Source organism: Peromyscus maniculatus, chromosome 18 (assembly GCF_049852395.1).
Source record: "Peromyscus maniculatus bairdii isolate BWxNUB_F1_BW_parent chromosome 18, HU_Pman_BW_mat_3.1, whole genome shotgun sequence".
NCBI classification, from domain to species: Eukaryota; Metazoa; Chordata; class Mammalia; order Rodentia; family Cricetidae; genus Peromyscus; species Peromyscus maniculatus.
The window spans coordinates 49,149,544-49,168,048 of record NC_134869.1 but is presented as its reverse complement, the minus strand read 5'-3'; the positions used below and the strand labels follow the sequence as shown (position 1 = coordinate 49,168,048).

The following is an 18,505-nucleotide window of genomic DNA, read 5'->3' as shown; positions in this document are numbered from 1 at the left end:
ATTTTACTAAGATAAGGTAGGATAGTCCTTCTAAATTCCTGCTTCCTCATTAAAAAAAAAAAAGTCTGTCAGATACTCTAGGCCTATAGGCCAAAGATGGATGCCCCAACATTATAGAGGAACCTTGGGTGACTGTCCAGGCAGCCAGCTGTTTCTGTCATTTCTTAATTTTGGAAGTTTTTTGCTCTGCACTTCCTGTTTATTCAGGTAATATTATATCCTTCTCAGGTCTCTGATGGAGCTGAAGACTAGAGAGTTATAGTTATAATTTTCTTTGTTACCAAATCCAGAAAAGAAACTCACTAAAGTGGTGTAAAGCATATAAGATTGAGAGACATAAAAAACAATAGTTTTAGGTTGATGATACAAGTTAGGATAGAAAGTAAATTAGGTATAAAACTTTAGACTCACAAAGATAAATAATAAAGTATTTTCTCTAATTTTGCCAAATACAAATGGACTGGATATTGTAACTATAATTCTTACTTTACAACTGTTTTGTTATATACATTTACACTATGTTAAAGTAAAACCTTCCTTTCCATTTAGACAAAAAGGGGGAAATTCTGTGGAACAATCTTTGTACGCTGTTAATATATATTACTTTCATTGATTAATAAAGAGCTGACTGGCCTACAGCTGGGCAAGAGAGATTGGACGGGAGAGTCAGACCAGGAGAATTCTGGGAAGAAGAAGGGCAGAGTCAGAAGAGCCGCCAGCCAGACGTAGAGGAGCAGGACATGTACAAAATTAGGTAACTAGCCATGAGCCACGTGGCAACACATAGATTAATAAAAATGGGTTAAATTAAGTTGTAAGAGCTAGTTAGTAATAAGCCTGAGCTATTGGCTGAGCATTTGTAATTAACATAAGCCTCAGTGTGTTTATTTGGGAGCTGCTGGTGGAACAGAAACTTCTACCAACATGGTGGCCCTCGCTGCTCTAGGTACTCTTGATTCTAGGTCATCGGGAAAGAACTCATTCTGTAACTGCCTCTGTGGGGAACACAGGGGAAGGCTATAAATCAGCCTGCCATCCAATCACCCTACAGTTGTGAGCGTTGTGAATGGTCTATGTTTCAATCAATTTCCTCCTGTAAGTATAAATTTTAAAATACAAACAAGACACTTGGCAGTGGCCACTCTCCAGATCAGATTCCCTCTAGCTCACACATTTTGCTCTGCCTCCTCCACAGCCGTGTCTGGCCAACTCCCATAGGGCCAGGATCAAAAATTCTCTCAGTCAAAATTGAAGAAAACAGAAACAGAAAAGGAAACGCCAGCTTTCAAGAGGAATGCTGGAAGAGAGACAAAATAGGTGGGTGGCAATGCAATATAAATCACCAGTGTGCACTGTACACCCCACAAGCACTCCCTTGTGTTAGTTCTTTTTTAATGATTTGGGTTTTTTTGGGAGGGGGTGGAGATATGGCTCAGTGGTTAAGAGCACTGACTGCTCTTATAAAGGACCCAGGTTCAATTCCCAGGACCCTCATGGCAGCTCACAGCTGTCTGTATGTAATTCCAGCACCTGTCATCACTCAACAAATAAATAAATGTAAAACCAAACACTGGACTGGCCATTGGGGTGGTGGTTGTGGCAGTGGTGGCGCACGCCTTTAATACCAGCACTCAGGAGGCAGAGGCAGGTGGATCTCTATGAATTCAAGGCCAGCCTGGTCTACAGAGTGAGTTCCAGGACAGCCAGGGCTACATGGAGAAACCCTGTCTTGAAAAAAACTAACACTTAGCTGCCAAAGTAATTCCCTCCCCAGAACCAAGTGAACCTCCTTGAAGTCTAGAGTCCTGCTGTGTTGCTGTGTGTATCAACAGTTCAAAGAGCTTAACTCACCTTCCTGGGACACAGGGAGACCAGAGCTTCTGGGGCTCAGCTGAGAACTTGTTAAGATGGCAGGATCCCGGTACTGATGCAAAAAACGTCTACCTTCTCCCAAACAGAACCTGGTTGGCGGGTGGTGCTGCACGCCTTTAATCCCAGCACTCAAAGGCAGGTGGATCTCTGTGAGTTTGAGGCCAGAGTGGGTTCCAGGACAGCCAGGGTTACAGAGAGAAACCCTGTCTCGAAAACCAAAAACCACAACAGAAACAGCAACCCAATTTGAAGTCTTCAAAGGCGTGTCTCTTGGAAATCAGTGTTTTCAATCATACTCATCTCCTTGACTCTGGCCTTCTGGGATCAACCAGGAGTGATTTGACAAAAAAAAAAAAAATGATGAAACCGGACCAGAAACCAAACCAAAGCTTAAACCCACCCCTGCCGGGCGAGACTGATGAGCCCAACCTGGAAGCAGGTCTCTAGCTGGCCACTCCCTGCTTGGCCCTTCCGGTTTTCACCTGGCCTGCCTCCCAACCCGTTAACCCTTAAGCCAAGATTGCTGGTGACTGTGGCGCACGCCTTTAATCCCAGCACTGGGGAGGCAGAGGCAGGCGGATCTCTGTGAGTTCGAGGCCAGCCTGGGCTACAGAGCGAGATCCAGGAAAGGCGCAAAAAAGGTTCTTTCTAGAACACCGAATTTAGCCAGCCGTGGCTCCCATCAGAAAGTGGCACACAGCAGACTCTAAATACTTAGTTCCATTGCGGAGGACGACCTTTGTCTTGAGGGTGGCGGAGTGGGTCAGCCTCCCCCTCACAAGATTGCGTGGCTTTCGTGACTTGCTCCTGAACCCTTTTATTCCCCCCTGGTAGCTCCAGAAATGATCGGACCGATCACAAGAGCCACACTGGGCTTGGTTCCCTGATCTGACCAATCCTCCCTGGCAAGGGACCCTCAAGGAAAACCCAAGACAGTTCCTTTCCTGTAACTTAGTACTATCCCCCAAATCAGGGTGTTCTCAACCTTCCTAACACTGTGACCCCTTAATACAGTTCCTCATATTGTGGTGACCCCACAACCATAAAATTATTTCATTGCTACTTCACAACTGTAATTTTGCTACGGTCATGAATCGTAAGGTAAATTATTGGATATGTTATGCAGGAGATCTGATATGAAACCCCTATGAGAGGGTCATTTGACCCTCCTCAAGGGTGTCATGACCCACAGGTTGAGAACTTTTGCCCTAAATGAAACCATAAATGAAGAACAGCCACCAATCAATTAATCAATAAGTGGGTAGAAAGTCCGTCTGCTCCGACATAAGCCTGCCCTCCCCAGCTGCCCATCAGAGGGGACGTGGTGTTTGTTCTTTGAAAATGCAGTTTACTGAACACTTTTGGAGCTTGAGAACAAGAGGGCTGAGAAGGCGGGCCGTCACAGGCCTGCCAATCACCCTCACGGTAGCAATGCGTTTCCTCACCTGTGAGGTGGAATGTTTACAGTATTCAGTGTGGAGGAAATGCTTATTCTACTGTTGGCTTTTTGAATAAGGCTTGGCACGTGGTTAGCGCCTTGTTTACATGGGTTGTACCAGAGACTTCTCCTTTCAGTAAGATGAGAAACATCAAATTAAGATCATCTGACACCATCCAAATGCAGTGTTTAACTGAACCATACTAAACACACACACACACACACACACACACACACACACACACACACACACACACACAAAATGCCAACAACTCAGAATTCTGTTCCTCTTACATTTTTTAAGGTTTATTTATTATGTATACAGGGTTCTGTCTGCATGTACCCCTGCAGGCCAGAAGAGGGCACCAGATCTCATTACAGATGGTTGTGAGCCACCATGTGGGTGCTGGGAACTGAACTCAGGACCTCTGGAAGAGCAGCCGATGCTCTTAACCACCGAGCCATCTCCCCAGGCTCCCCTCTTACATATCACATGCTCATGCTGATCCGTGGCATGAGCCTGGAAGACAAGAGAACTCCCCACCAGCCAGGAATCCTGCAGCGAGAAGCAACAAGGTGGCCTCTTGTAATCCCGACCCACAGCTCAAGGGCTCAGTCCTCCAAATTCACTGCATGCTAGATGCTAACGTAAAGTCCCGGGTTATGTGGCTATAAATCTGGGTTCCCCTGGCCCTTCCTCAGGCTCACTCTACTAGAGCAGCTCACGGAAGCCAGGTTAACACACACCTGTGTGTGCTGGCTTATGACAAAAGATACAGATGAAGAAATTCACTGGGCAAGACCATTCTCCGTTCTCCATGACCATTCTCCAGATGGGATGGAGTGGTTGTGAGGATGGAGCCGTCAGGACATAAGCATGCAGTGGAGCATGGAGCATGGGCAGCCATGTTGCAATGGGACAGACGGAACAGGGAGAGCCCAGCAATGCTCTCCAGATTGCTCCGGCTCTTTGTGCAGCCTAGCTTCCTAAGCAAAGAAGCAGGAACCCTCGAGAACCCGCGTTTTAAGCTACACTTCAGACAAGTAATTTACTTTTAATTTTATTAGCAGTACTTGTTTGACATAGAGCTGGAACTCAACCCAAGGTCTTCTCTGTTTTTCTAAATGGTTTTTATTTTTAACTTAGTGTGTGTGTGTGGGGGGGGAGATGGCATGTGAGTGTGGGTGCCCACAGAGGCCAGAGGCAAGAGAGCGACCAGAAGCTGGAGTTATATACAGGTGGCTGTGAGCACCCTGATGTGGGCGCTGGGAACTGAACTCGGTTCCTCTGAACGAGCAGTCAACACTCTTTTGAAGTGTTTTGAACCAGCTCTGCAGCGTAACATAAGATAGACAGAGAGCACATTTGCCTCCATGACCTGCCTAGGGGAGGAGAAATTCCCATTTCTATTTGTCTCATTTGTCTTGGGGAGGGAGTGAGGAGTCAAGAATCATGGAAGCATACATATTAAAAACATATATGTGTGGGTACAATATGTCTGTGTATATATATATACATGCACATATATTTGCACACATATATGGGTACTAGGTAACAGTCTTACTAAGAAAGAAAATATCATATGCATTCTTTTTTTTAAAGACAGGGTCACTGTGTAGCCCCAGTCTTAGAATTCACAGTAATCCCCCTGCCTCTGCCTCCCAAGTGCCGGATTGAAGTGTGCATCCCCGCGCCAGGCACCATATGCATTCTTGGTGCGAACCCGGAGGAGGGGCCCAGGAGCAGCTACAGGGCTTCAGTCCACTGAGTTTTCCAAGCGCTCACAGGGCGGAAGATCAAGTCCGCCAGAGAAAGGAGGAACTGTGAAGGTCGGGCAGACGCAGACAAGGCTTGTCCTGAACGGAAAGAGCGCCCGTCTCTCAGTGGGAAAACGAAGAAGAGAAGAGAGATGACTCCATGCGCCCAAGAGGTCTCTTTCTTGTCCTGTTTCCAGTGACACCTGAATGTCAAGAGACCCTCCCAGCCCACGCCCTGGCGATGCTGAGAAACCTCGGGAGGGATGTGGCGTGGCTACACTGGTCCAGATGGCCATCGGCCCGAAGGGAAAAACTGACGGAGAAAACAAAAAGACCCTGCTGCCTAGGGACGAGACGAAGGGAAACCTGACGCAGCAAAATGGCAGTCGTCACGGCTGAAAGGATCGAGAGGAGGAGGGTGAAGAGGATAGGAACGGAGATGAAGACATGTAAGTTGACTCCAGCAGGGCTTTTTTTTTTCCTTTGCTATAAACCATTTAACCCTCCCTATATACATCTCACCCTTTTTAATAAAAAAAAAAAAATGAAATGGGAAACTAAGACCTGATTTTAAACCGTACGGCGTCTTTTGTTATTTTGTTAACACACTAAAGAATGTCTTTTTAAAAAAACAAACAAACAGTAACCCAAACCCAGAAAGACAGTCATGGTATGTACTCACTCATAAGTGGATTCTAGATATAAAATAAAGAACAATCAGACCACAACCCATAGAACCATGGAGGCTATATATATAGCATGGAGATCCCTAGGACGACTGTGGCTTATAATAAATTTCGGTTTTACTCAATTATTGAAAAAAAAAATAGCCAAACGAATGGAAACACATGAACTATGAACCAAAGGCTGAGGGGCCCCCAGCTGGATCAGGCCCCTCTGAATAGGTGAGACAGTTGATTGGCTTGATCAGTTTGGAAGGCAACTAGGCAGTGGGACCAAGTCCTGTGCTCATTCCATGAGTTGGCTGTTTGAAACCTGGAGCTTATGCAGGGACACTTGGCTTAGTCTGGGAGGAAGGGACTGGACCTCCCTGGACTGAGTCTACCAAGTTGATCACAGTCCTCGGGGGAGGACTTGTCCTGGAGGAGGTGGGAATGGGGGGTGGGCTGGGGGTAAAGGGGGGGGTGGGAGGGGGGAGAATAGGGGAACCTGTGGCTGATATGTAGAACTGAATGGTATTGTAAAATAAATAAATAAATAAATAAATAAATAAATAAATAAATAAATAAATAAATAAATAAATACAAACAAACAAAAAACCCTATGGGGCTGCAAAGATGGCTCAGAGGTTAAGAGCTCTTCCAGAGGACGTGTGTTCAATTCCCAGCACCCACATGGCGGCTCACAAGTGCCTGTAACTCCAACACCTTCTTCTGGCCTTCTCCATCATCAGGCACACACACACGGCGCACAGACATACATGCAGGCAAAACACCAATGTGTATAAGATTAAAAACAAACAAAAAAACAAGCTGAGCGGTGGTGGCGAACACCTTTAACCCCAGCACTCGGGAGACAGAGGCAGGCAGATCTCAGTGAGTTCAAGGCCAGCCAGGGCTATACACTCTGTCTTGAAACAAACAAGGGTTTGTGCAGGTACATGCAGTACCCCCAGAGGCCAGGGGAGGGCATCGAATCCTCTGGAGCTGGGAACCAAATGCGGGTCCTCCACAGGAGCCAACTTCTGAGCCAACCTCCTTAGAACGTCCCTACCAAATGTCTTTGGACAGCCCTTACTGGTGGTTTTTCAACAGCACATTGACTGGTACAGTATGGGCCTCATACATTGAATGAAATTTAAAGGAAGTTCTTATTTGTGCAGTTTCCTCTGATGTAACATATGAAAATAACTGTTCAGTTGACTGACACTATTTTCAAAAAACCACCCAAAACACACACACACACACACACCCCACAAAAAAACCAACCAAACAAAAAACAAAAGTTATTTTCTTGCCATTTTGAATACTTCAATACAGTTTTTGGGGCTGGAGAGATGGTTCAGAGGTTAAGAACACTGCTTGCTCTTCCAAAGGTCCTGAGTTCAATTCCCAGCAACCACATGGTGGCTCACAACCATCTGTAATGAGATCTGGCACCCTATTCTGGCTTGAAGGGATATGTACAGACAGAACACTGTATACATAATAAATAAATAAATCTTTAAAAAAAAAAAGAAAATACATTTTTTAATTATTTTATTTCAGCTTTTGAGACAGGTTATGTCTCCCTCTGTAGCCTTGGCTGGCCTAGAACTATGTAGACCAGGCTGGCCTTGAATTGAGAGATCCACTTGCCTCTGCCTCCTGAGTGTTAAAATTAAAGGTATTTGCCAACATGCCCCACCCAGAAAATGTTTTTTTTTTTAAAGAGATTATTTTTATTTTATGTGAATGGGTATTTTGCCTTCATGTATGTTTGTGCGCCATATGCACGGAGTGCCCACGGAGTCCAGAAGAGGGCACCAGATCAACTTGAAAGTATGTGCAGGGAATTGAACCCTGGTCCTCCCTGATGATCGATCAGTCAGGGCACTTAACCAACGAGTCATCTCTCCAGCCCCCAGACTATTTAATTAGTTGGGGCAAAAAAAAAAAAAAAAAAAAAAAAAAACCTCACCAACTGACAATGTATTTTGTAAAGAAGCCTAGGGCAGGAAGGTACTCCCTCTAAGGGGAAAATTCCCAAAGCCTCCCCTGTGCTGAGTTGAAATGCCTGTTCATAACCTGTAGAAGGAAAGTTTGCTCTCCACCCCCCACCCCCCCAAAAGTGACCTATCCAGAGCCAGTTCCTTCCCACGGCCTGGCCCTCATTCCAGGAAGGCCTCTAGGGGGCAGTAGAGCCAAGAACACGGTCAGCAGCCATGCCAACTCCAAGAAGACTTCTTCCCATTTGTAAAGGCGGCTGCAGGAACGCAGCTGGACACTCCCTGCTGCCGCCGTTCAGGTGGAAAACGGCAGGGGTGGGCTGGGGTTTCTAAGGACTACCGGGCTGTTGTCCGTAGGCACAGGACGCTTCCCACTCTCTAGTATGCTAGGCTTTCTACAGTTTCCAATGCATACGTAGTTCACAAGGAAAACAAGCTTAATTAATGCCCAGGATAGGCAGACTGGGGCTAGAACAAGAAACAAAAATGGTATCTGGAAGAATGTCATGTCCTCTCCCCAGAAAACAACAAAACAAACAAACAAAAACCCTTGTAAACATTATTGACTTCTAGTAGTTTTTTTCTCCCCCCCCCCAAAAAAAAAGCTTGTCCAAAAACAGTGAGTATATAAATATTATCATAAATAAAGACATACAAATATCAACTAACAACTTCAATTTTTAATAATAGAAACAATTTTGCCATTCCAGACACAATTTCAGGGGAGAAAAATCTTCCCTATAAAAATAAAACTTAAACTCATCAACATTATAAATATAGCTTTGAACGTCTAGATTCCAAATGCTCCCCTGCCACTCTGCCCTTCATTTTCACGCCGGTCCGGTACCATCACATTCTGAACAGAAAACGGTATCACAGCAAAGCTCAGCTTCCTTTCACGTGAGGGTTTGAACAGTGGTGGGAAAAAAAAAAAAAATCAAGATCTTTGGCCACCGGGGCTCTTATCCTTCTTGGACACGTTAAAAAACGCTGCTCTAGTAACCAGTGTTCGGGAGGGAACAGCAGTCTTCCGGAACCAGGAACTGGCAGGTCTTCATACAGTAAAGTTTCACAAGGTGTAGTGCACGTGACAGTGAGCGAGCGAGGTTGGGATGGATACGGATGAGGATTCCTGCATCACACACACTCTACTTCAAGTAAGGAAAAAAAAAATTCACAGATAGCCACCAGCTACTACTTTTAGGTTCTAACAGGGTCTTAAAGTAAAGAAGTAACGCTCACCAACTCCAAGCTTACTCGGAGGAGTAATTGATCAGAAGACCAGGTGGTTGGCTGGCGACCACAAACCCACAGTCTCACAGCCAAACCAGCACAGACGCCACGAAGGCATTCCCTGAACAACAAAGGCAGAGTGTTGGGTGACAATGTCATTAAAGCCTCACGGATGCACTAGAAAGAAATGACATGCAAAATTAAACAAGATGTGCCATTCATATTTTATAGCTAGTTCTACTGGTTTTTGTTTCTTTCCAACTCTTCCTAATAGCTTAGAAGATCCGATTGTCTCGGGAGCTTGTGGAGCATAAACCCACACGTGGCTCTGCCTCCCACAGGATGGTGGTCCCCGACAGGTCAGGAGGAGCCACCGCGATGGGACAGATACTCAGTCAAAGGCACGGTTCAGAGAAAGGCAAAGAGCTGGAGCACCTTGGAATTTCCAAAAGAATCCATTAAGTGTCACCGCGTTAACAATTCCTTGGGAATTTATAAACAACATCATCATCTATCTAGACTAAAAACAGACTGACTGTAAGGCCCCTCCGGGAGCCCAGCACACCCTTCCCTCTGCTCTCCGACTTGCAAGCTGCCGCAGAAAAGGAGGCGACCGCGCCCACCTTCAGGCAGGTTTCTATTGCACATCCCTTTCTTTGGTTGGAAGGAACACGCACGCACGCGACGTTGGTTAAAATAGCTCCATAATGAAGGCCTGTGCGGTCAGCTGGGTGTGGACGCTCCTTCCTCGGGGCCCTTAGTCGAGTCTCTGAGAGGCAAGGATGTGGTGGATTGGGTCTTTAATCAGCACCCTGTCCTCTACTCTGTAAGAATTTTGGTGAGGGGTGGAGGGTAGGGAGCCATTGGGGGCGGGGGGTCAGGGGAAAGGAAGGGTGGAATGGGGGGGGGGGGAGTGATTGTCACAAAGTCCGCTGCGAGCCCTGGACTTGATACATCTTCTAGCTAACAGCGGAGGGGAAACAGCCGTCCTTACCTCAACTTTTTAACTGAGAACAACCTCTGGGGGCGGGAAAACTACATTTAACAGGAATCAGCCATGGCCAAGCCCTACCTACACAGAGGAACTACACCCGGAGACCATTCACTCCACACCAGTGGGGGCGGGGACTTGATGCGCAGAGACCAGATCCAGCTGCAGGGGGCCTAGCTCTGGATCACCTCGGTTACATCCACGGCAGGTCAGCTGCCGCTCACAGATCCCTCCTTCGGGCTTAGCTCCTAGCTGGTCGGTTCTGACTCCACGCTTTACCATTAGCAAATCCGCCAACCTCAAAATGGGCCTAACGTCCACCCTGGATGCTTCTAACTCCTTTACAAACAAATGTCCCTTCCTCCTCTATGGCTAACTTAGAAGCCGCGCGACCTCGCCAAGCCGCCGTGGGCTCTCGCCTCCCCTCTACCTTCTCCACATGCTCTTTGCTTCCTTTGTCGAACCTCTTACAAAATCTTTCCCCGGTCCCCCCAGAGTGCCCACATTCCCGTGTCTTTCAGATCACGCGGACAGGCTGCTCTGACAGAAGAAAACCAAGCAGGTAGTTTCGCCACAGGACGAGTATTCGAAGATTGCATGTTAATCTGCACACCCCGAAGCTTAACCCAAAAAAAAAAAAAAAAATCACATAATCCAAGTAACTAGAAGAAATCAAGGGAAATCAAGCCAGAGTTCATGCTTCCAAGCAGTCCGGGATGCGCCTGAGGACCACAGGCTCACAGCTTGCAGGAGGTAACATCGCCATGCCGGAACAGAACAAGCTCGCAGAGTCCCGTGGGCCAGTTCGTGAGGCGCAGGATGATGCCGTGTGACCAAGCTGTGGGAACTGTGTCTGGAGAGAAAAGAGGGGGCCCCCAGCACGGCGGGGCGGGCACCAAAGCAGCTCTCTGAGAAGAGGGGCGGCCCTGCTCTTTGGCGGTCCGGGCTGTGCCTTCCCGGCAGGCGGCCCCGGCCTTAGCCGCCGGGCTTCCAGCCCTCGCCCAGGGCTTCCTCCAGCTTCTGCCTGTAGGCTGCATAGCGGCGCCTCAGGCTCTGCAGCTGCTCGTCCTCCTCCTTGTCCAAGATGCGCAGGAAGTTCTGCAGCTCCGGGAGACTGAAGGCTTCCCACTGTGGGGGGCAGAGAGGGACATGCCAGGGTTAACTCAGAGTCCGGACGCCATGACCTCAGCTCCTTCTTGTCTCGTCTCCCCAGGGACAAAGGTTTGGCTCTGTAGCACGGTCTAGGCTTGAACTCACGATCCTCTGCCTCAGCGCTGGCTTGACAGCATGTGACACCAAGCCCAGCAGAACGCAGACTATAAGAAAGTGGGGGGGTCCGGAGATGGACTCCCCATATCTGCATCTGGGGTCACAGTCTCGCCTTCTTCCTCTCCTACAATCTTTTATATATATATACATATATATATATATATGTATATATATATATGTGATCTCTATGTGTGTGCTATGGTACACATGTCCATGAACACATATCACACACACTAATAATAATAATAACAATAATAATAATAATAATAACAACAACAACAATAATAATATGCATGCATGTATACATACATACATACATATTGGGTTTTCCAGACAGAGTTTCTCTAACAGTCCTGGCATTCACTTTGTAGACCAGGCTAGCCTTGAACTCACAGAGATCCACCTGCCTCTGCCTCTGCTGAGATTAAAGGCATGCGCTACCAATGCCCAGCTAATAATAATCATTTTTTTTTGTTTTGTTTTGTTTTGTTTTTCGAGACAGGGTTTCTCTGTGTAGCTTTGCGCCTTTCCTGGAGCTCACTTGGTAGCCCAGGCTGGCCTCGAACTCAGAGATCCGCCTGGCTCTGCCTCCCGAGTGCTGGGATTAAAGGCGTGTGCCACCAACGTCCAGCTAATAATAATCATTTTAAAAGAAGTATTTAGTAGCACTTTATGGATCATTTTGAACGGAAGGCTAGAATAATCAGAAGGTTCGCCTCAGGTCGTGTCCTCCATCTAACCACAGTGCTGGTCTCCCGCCACCTAAGCCAGCAAGGCTGTTCTCCCGGCCTCACAGACTGACGGGACCACGGGACACAGCTCACTTCAGGAGCCGAGGACCTGGGCTGGACGCTTTGTCGAGGATCACTGAGCTCACAGATGATCTACAGGGCAGTCTGAAATGTCTCCCAGTGGGCACCCCACTACCTCCTCCCTGGAGAGAAAAGGGCGCTTGCGCACACACAACTCCTAGGTCATCTGACTGGGTGGAGAGGGCAGGGGATCCCGTGGCCACGCATGTGGGGTTTCCCTTCAGAAGGAAACTGGCCTGGAGCCTTGGGGGGGGGAGGGGGAGGCTGGATTAGTCCTGTGGAGCTGGGAAGAAGTAAACATGGCTCTCTCTCTGCATGGGGACAAGTAAGAACTGTTACTTCCTCTGACTCCTGAAGAGCACTCGGCAACAGAATGATCGAAGAGAATTACACTGTAAGCTAACTTGGGGTTCATTTCGGGAGATTCAAAAATCTCACACACGCACGCGCACACACACGCACACGCACACACACACACGTACGCACGCGCACACGCGCGCGCACACACACACACACACACGCACACGCACACACACACACACACACACACACACACACGCTGTCCTTGCACATCAAGGAAGCAGGGCGGCTGTGGTGTGCAGGCTGACGCCCTTGTCAACAGTTCCTTGCTCACCTCTCCAATTTCATGTTCTCGAAGAACGAAACTGAGCGTGTCGGTCCTGGGGCCGGCCACCAAGCGCAGGTAGAGGGGGTGTTCCCGGTCGGAGAGCTTGCAGGCATACACTGGCAAAGGAGACAGAGAGCACGTTACGGGGGACCGTGGTGATTCTGAGACAGGGCCCCCACACACCCACCCCTCGTCCGGACACATCCCCCACCACAGTGCACATCCGAGACTCTGTATCACCATTCTCTCACACCACGGGCCCACAGCGAACAACCCACCCAGCATACACACGCCGTGCCCTGACGAGGAGGAAATGAGACCCAATAATAAACTAAAGCAGGAACTTGCCCCAAATATGCTTATGATAAATCTGTCCTCCCCCCAACAGGAAAATGGAAAAGTTTTTTTGGGGGGAAGATCTTAACCCCTTTAAAAACAATGAAAATGTCTCAACCAAACAACATGAACCCAACGCTCGAGGAGCAGACCTCTTTGCAGATCCAGAACTGTCGGATGGGCAAGCCAGGCCCTTGTCACAGACAGACAGACAGACAGACAGACAGACAGACAGACAGACACACACACACACACACACACACACACACACACACAGTGTGTCCGCACAGACGCACCCTAGTGTCCAAAGACACGCCAGCCATGAGGGTGACGGTTCAGCAGGACACTGCCACCTCACATTGTGCAGCTGATGTCCAGCCGAGCTGGCCAAGTGGCCGGCAAACTGAAAATGTCACCCCTTGGGACTTCAGACGCATGCTGAGCCCATGGCTTCGGGAGGGAGGGCCGGAACTCTGACTTGCCCGTCTTTCTGCTCTGGGGGGGGCTGTGTTTAACAAATGCACACCCCCAGAGAGAAGCTGAGTGCCCGTCACCCTGTGCGGCTGAAGGCCATCGCCATCATGTCCAACTCAGTACATTTCCCTCTGTGGCTGCTCTAGGCTTTTCCCAGAGGAAAACTGGAGAAAGCTTAAACAGCTCACTGATACGTGGCGCACTTCCTGGTCAGCACAGAGCGTGTGAGTCACAAACAACACCAACCTCCGCTCAAACACCTCACCCAGGACATCCCACCCCATTTCATGAGGGGACCTAATATTCCTTCTAGGCACTGGGCATGGACACAAGTTCGGACGGACCCCGGGTCATTCTTTTCCACATGTCGGTTCAATGAGTCCCACGCGTGCCTCCCGGCCCATCGAGCCACTGCGTGTGTCCGTGGACTTCACATGGGAAAGCATTCCTGAAGGCTTCAACCACACAAGTGTTCTTTTGTGTCCTAAAGGACATTAACATCCCTGTCACCAAGCCTGTCCCTCTGTGCACACCAGCAAATCTGCACACATGCCCCCCACAGCCCCTCGATCGCTCACAAAGGTCTGCCATGGGAGTGTGGCTTCCGCATCTGTCCCCGCCCGCCGGGGCTCTGGCGGGTTGACGGCATCTCTCGGCTGTCCCTCCGCTAACGAATACGAACGACATAAACAGAGCAGACAGACCGCTCCCGCTTCGTTCTGAGTGTGGCCACGCACCTTGGTCTTCCCGGTGGCAGCGCTTGTAAAGTGCAAACTTGGAAGGGCTCTCGGTCACCAGGAACTTCTTGAGCAAGGCCTCGATCACTTCTCCCACGGTGTTCGTGCTGCTGATGTGAAGTGTGTTCATACAGCCGTTGCCGCCGCCACTGGGCGGGAGTCTCCCGGGGCTGGCAGGGGTCGGGGTGGGTTTGCAGAGCTCCATCTGCACGTTAATGAAGCCAGTGTAAACCCCGTTCGACTTCTGGAGAGGGAAGAGAGGGGGGGTCACACTGAGCGGGTGGTTAGGCAGGATTGGGGAAAGAGAGCATCCTAGACCAATGGGAGGGCCAACAGCTCTACCCCAGTCCGCGCTCAGAGAGGGACGACCTCAGTGCGGGATCAACGCCAGATCAACTTCCGGCTGATGCCGCGGAGAAAACGCTGCCTGGGAAACAGGCTAGCCCTGCAGCTTGCCGGCCCCGAGGCTCGAGCCTCCGAAGTCCCGTGAGCCGGGTCAGCACCCATCTGGGAGGACACGGCCACTGTGCGGCACCCGTCTGCCCGACTCCACTCAGCGCTCAAGGAAGGTCACAGAGAGGGCTCTGAGACCCCACATCAGCAATGAGCTGGCACCAGGAAAACAGGCCGGCTTTATTCCCGGTGGTAATGAGGACACATACCAGGTGACCCCTCCACCAAACTGTTAAGTACCCCTTAGCACACAGCACGCCATGCATGTCGGGCCCCTTTAAAGCGGATCCGAGCCGTGTGAAGTACAGGTATGGTTTACCACACACATTGGGGCGGCACGTCTTAGCCGTCACAGTCGCTGACAGTCTAGCCTTCGCTTTTATAAGAACACTTCACTATCAGATTTTATTACAACAAATCATCGGTGTTGATTGAATAAATACTATATGGTAGAACTTTTAAGAACTTCCGTTATTTTTCTTATTTTCTTCAAGATCAATTTACAAATTTCCTTGTTTATTCTTGTGTGTAGGCCCCTGGCCTCCAAGGGCACCCATGCTCACAAAGACACATGTATACATATAAGTAAGATAAATCGAAAAGAGGGAGGGAGGGAGGGAGAGACGGAGGGAGGGAGGGAGGGAGGGAGGGAGGGAGGGAGGGAGGGAAGGAGGGAAGGAGGGAGGGAGGAGGGCGGGCAGGCAGGCTGACTTGGGGTCATCTACCCCCGCCTCTCCTGGTGGCTTTAAGGCCACTGGAGAGATGACTTTTATCACTTTACATGTGAAAGCTCCGGCCCACAGGTTACAGAGTCCACTTGGGTGAGTTATAAGCAGGTCACTCTGTCCTTTCAAAGACTCTGCCAGTTCACAGGCAGTAGATGAACAGACTGGGGTCCACGGCCCTGGAAAAATGGCGCCAGTGGACGGCAGATGTCGTGGTGTGTGTGTGTGTGTGTGTGTGAAAATGACACCAGTGGACAGCAGATGTCGTGGTGTGTGTGTGTGTGTGTGTGTGTGTGTGTGTGTGTGTGTGTGTGTCTGTGTCTGTGTGTGTGTCTCTACATGGGTGGGTGAAGCTTGATCCAGTCTGGAGACCACAGGAAGCCGTCACGGAGACAGGAGCTTTGCCGGTCACTGTCACTGAAGCCTGGCCCTCCGACCTCCCCACGGTGTGGGACAGTGTTGTAGAACCCCGTGACACCATCCCGAAGGAAGCTGAACGCTGCGTGCCCCGTGTGCTGTGGACAGCCAGGGGAGAAAGCGCTGGGCTAGACTACATTCCGATCCACGGGCACACAATCCTCCAGCTGCTTCCATCCATGTCTGTTCTACACCGACCGACCGGGTAGAAAGCAAAGGAAGTCTCATTAGAGTCGGGGCTACTTCAGGAAGATTAGGAACGCCCAAAATCCCCTGGCAGGGCGGAACCACAAATCTATTAAAACAGGCAACTCTGTGGAGTTCTTTTTTAACCCTCATACGCGGTCCAAGGATCATCATCAGGCTTGGGCAGCAAGTGGCTTTTCCTCTCTGAGCCACCTCACCACCTAAATTTCACTTTAATTTTGTTTTTATTTTATTTTTTTGCGGTGTTGGTGGTGGGGTGTTCCCATAAACATCGATTTTCAACCTCGAACACAAAGAGATTAAATTTTGAAAATTGCAAAAATACCCTATTTTCCTGTTCTACCTATCTTGCCCATGACTGTTACGAGATTAAAACAGATAAATCTTAGATTCCTTGTTATTTTCCGGTGTGTGGCTGTACATGGGCCCAGGTGGGCCACGGCTTGTTGGGGAGGTCAGAGGACTCCCCCACTGGGTCATGGTGGGGTCTCTCGGTCTGTTGTTGGTGCTACCGCTCTGGGGTATCCCAGACTACCGGGCCCTACGCTCCACTTCTCTGTAGCGTGTTGGTGTTACAGATGTGCACCACAACATCTGGCCTTCCCTTGGGTCTTGGGAATCAAAACTGCCAGCCTGTACCTCCCGAGCCATCTCCCTGACTCTACTTGTCTTCCGGCAAGAGCCAGCTGAACCAGGAAGTACTTACCAAGGTCATCTTCAGCTGGTCTGTGACAGCTAAATTGTACTTATGGACCTTCTCTTTGATTTCCTCTTTGCTGAGGTAATTATAAGTGTCCTTCTCTTTCTCCACATCCTAGAAGAAAAACAGATCGTGTCAAGCATGAAGAGCCACGGGGGGGGGGGGGGGGGGGGGGGATATATGGATGCAGATAAACCAGGATTCTCCTACATTCCACAAAAGAGCAGCCAGGCACATGTCTCCTTGAGACATGTGCACTGCTCTGTTTTACTTTCAAAGACACCAGGCTCACCCACCTCTCATTTCCCACACTGGTGTTCCTAGGGTAATGAAATGAAATCAATCCATCAGCAATTAAAAACGGTATTTCATTGAATATCATTCTGCAAATATGTCTTTGCTAAATTTTCCTTCTGCAGAAATATCATTCCGCACAGTACCAGATACTAGACATTTCCACTTCAAACAACTGTTTGTTTGTTTTGTTTGTTTGTTTGTTGAGACAGGGTTTCTCTGTGTATCCCTGGCTGTCTTAGAACTTGCTTTGTAGACCAGGCTGCACTCGAACTTACAGAGATCCACCTGCCTCTGCCTCCAGAGTGCCACCACCGCCAGGAGCATGTTTATCTTTGAGACAGGGTCTCATTATGTAACCCTGGCTGGCCTGGAAGCAACCCAGACCTGCCTCTGCCCCTGGGTGCTGGGACTAAAGCTGTGAGCCACTGTGCCCAGCTTCAAAGAATAGTTAACGATTCACACGCAGAGCTTCTCCCAAGCAGATTTCATCCATGTTACGGTCTCCACAGCTTTGCAGTTCCTATCAGCAGCAAGTACAGCAGGAAGTAAGTGCCAATTCCCCAGCAGCGCTGGCCACCGACCTGTCAAACCATGCACAGCCACCAGAGGGTAACCTACCTTCCAAACAGTCCCTGTGCCAAGATGCAAGTGACCAGACCCCTCCCTCTCGCCACCCTGCCTACGTCTTCTCCCCACACCTTCTCTCTCCTGTAACCCGAAAGGGGACATACTGACCAGTTCAATTCTCTCCTGATCCTCTGGAATTCACTAAGAACTGATCGCCTGAAGACCTCCTGTCCTACCTAGTTTTATGTCAACTTGACACGAGGTAGAGTCATTTGGGAAGAGGGAGCTTCAGTTAAGAAAACGCCCCTACTACATCGGGCAAGCCCGGGGTGCGTTTTCTTGATTGGATGATGGATGTGGACGGGCCCGGCTCACCGTGGGCAGTGCCGCCCATGGACTGGTGGTCTTGGGTGCCATGGTCAAGTTCCTACCTTCAAGCTCCTTGCCTTTGAGTCCCTGCACCCTGACATCCCAGGAGGGCAGACTACAAACTCCAAGAAGTTAACCCTCTCCTCCCCGAGCTGCTTTTGGCCCCGGAGTCTTACCCCAGCAGTGGAAACCCTAAGACAACAGAGGTGCAGCTGTGTGTAATCCCAAGGCCTAACTGTAACATCTGGCGAGCCAAGTGCACCAGGCACCTGGCTGGACAACATGCAACTCTCCTAGCCTCCCAGCCAAGCTGGCACAGTGACTCCAGTGTCCATGTAAGACTGAGTTCTAGGAAGCGAACTAACCTGCTGGGTGGAGGCCTGGCCTCAGAGCCCAGCGACTCTCACCAGCCCAACCGCCCGCCCGGCAGCCCGCGTCTCCGAGTGCGCCTCCGCGTGGGTGCTTTCGTTTAATCCTCCCCCAAATGAGCTAGCTAGTCTCTCTGTGAGATAGGAAGAAACAGGAGAGCTTTGCAGAGTCAATCGGCCCTTCCA

At 49.4% G+C, this 18,505-nt stretch overlaps 1 protein-coding gene across 2 annotated transcripts in view; it reads right to left on the bottom strand.

The window, feature by feature from the left end:
* Positions 1-8,396: 8,396 nt before the first annotated feature.
* The window catches only part of Rassf3 (Ras association domain family member 3), a 64,418-nt gene continuing 54,309 nt past the window's right edge, over positions 8,397-18,505 (bottom strand). For both annotated transcript variants that reach the window (XM_006973343.4, XM_076554174.1), the window contains exons 2-5: positions 16,725-16,832; positions 14,217-14,460; positions 12,676-12,785; positions 8,397-11,088 (exon numbers count right to left, since the gene is read on the bottom strand). In XM_006973343.4, the coding sequence (XP_006973405.1) occupies positions 10,936-11,088; positions 12,676-12,785; positions 14,217-14,460; positions 16,725-16,832 (615 nt within the window). In that variant the 3' untranslated portion in view covers positions 8,397-10,935. The remainder of the gene's footprint in view (positions 11,089-12,675; positions 12,786-14,216; positions 14,461-16,724; positions 16,833-18,505) is intronic.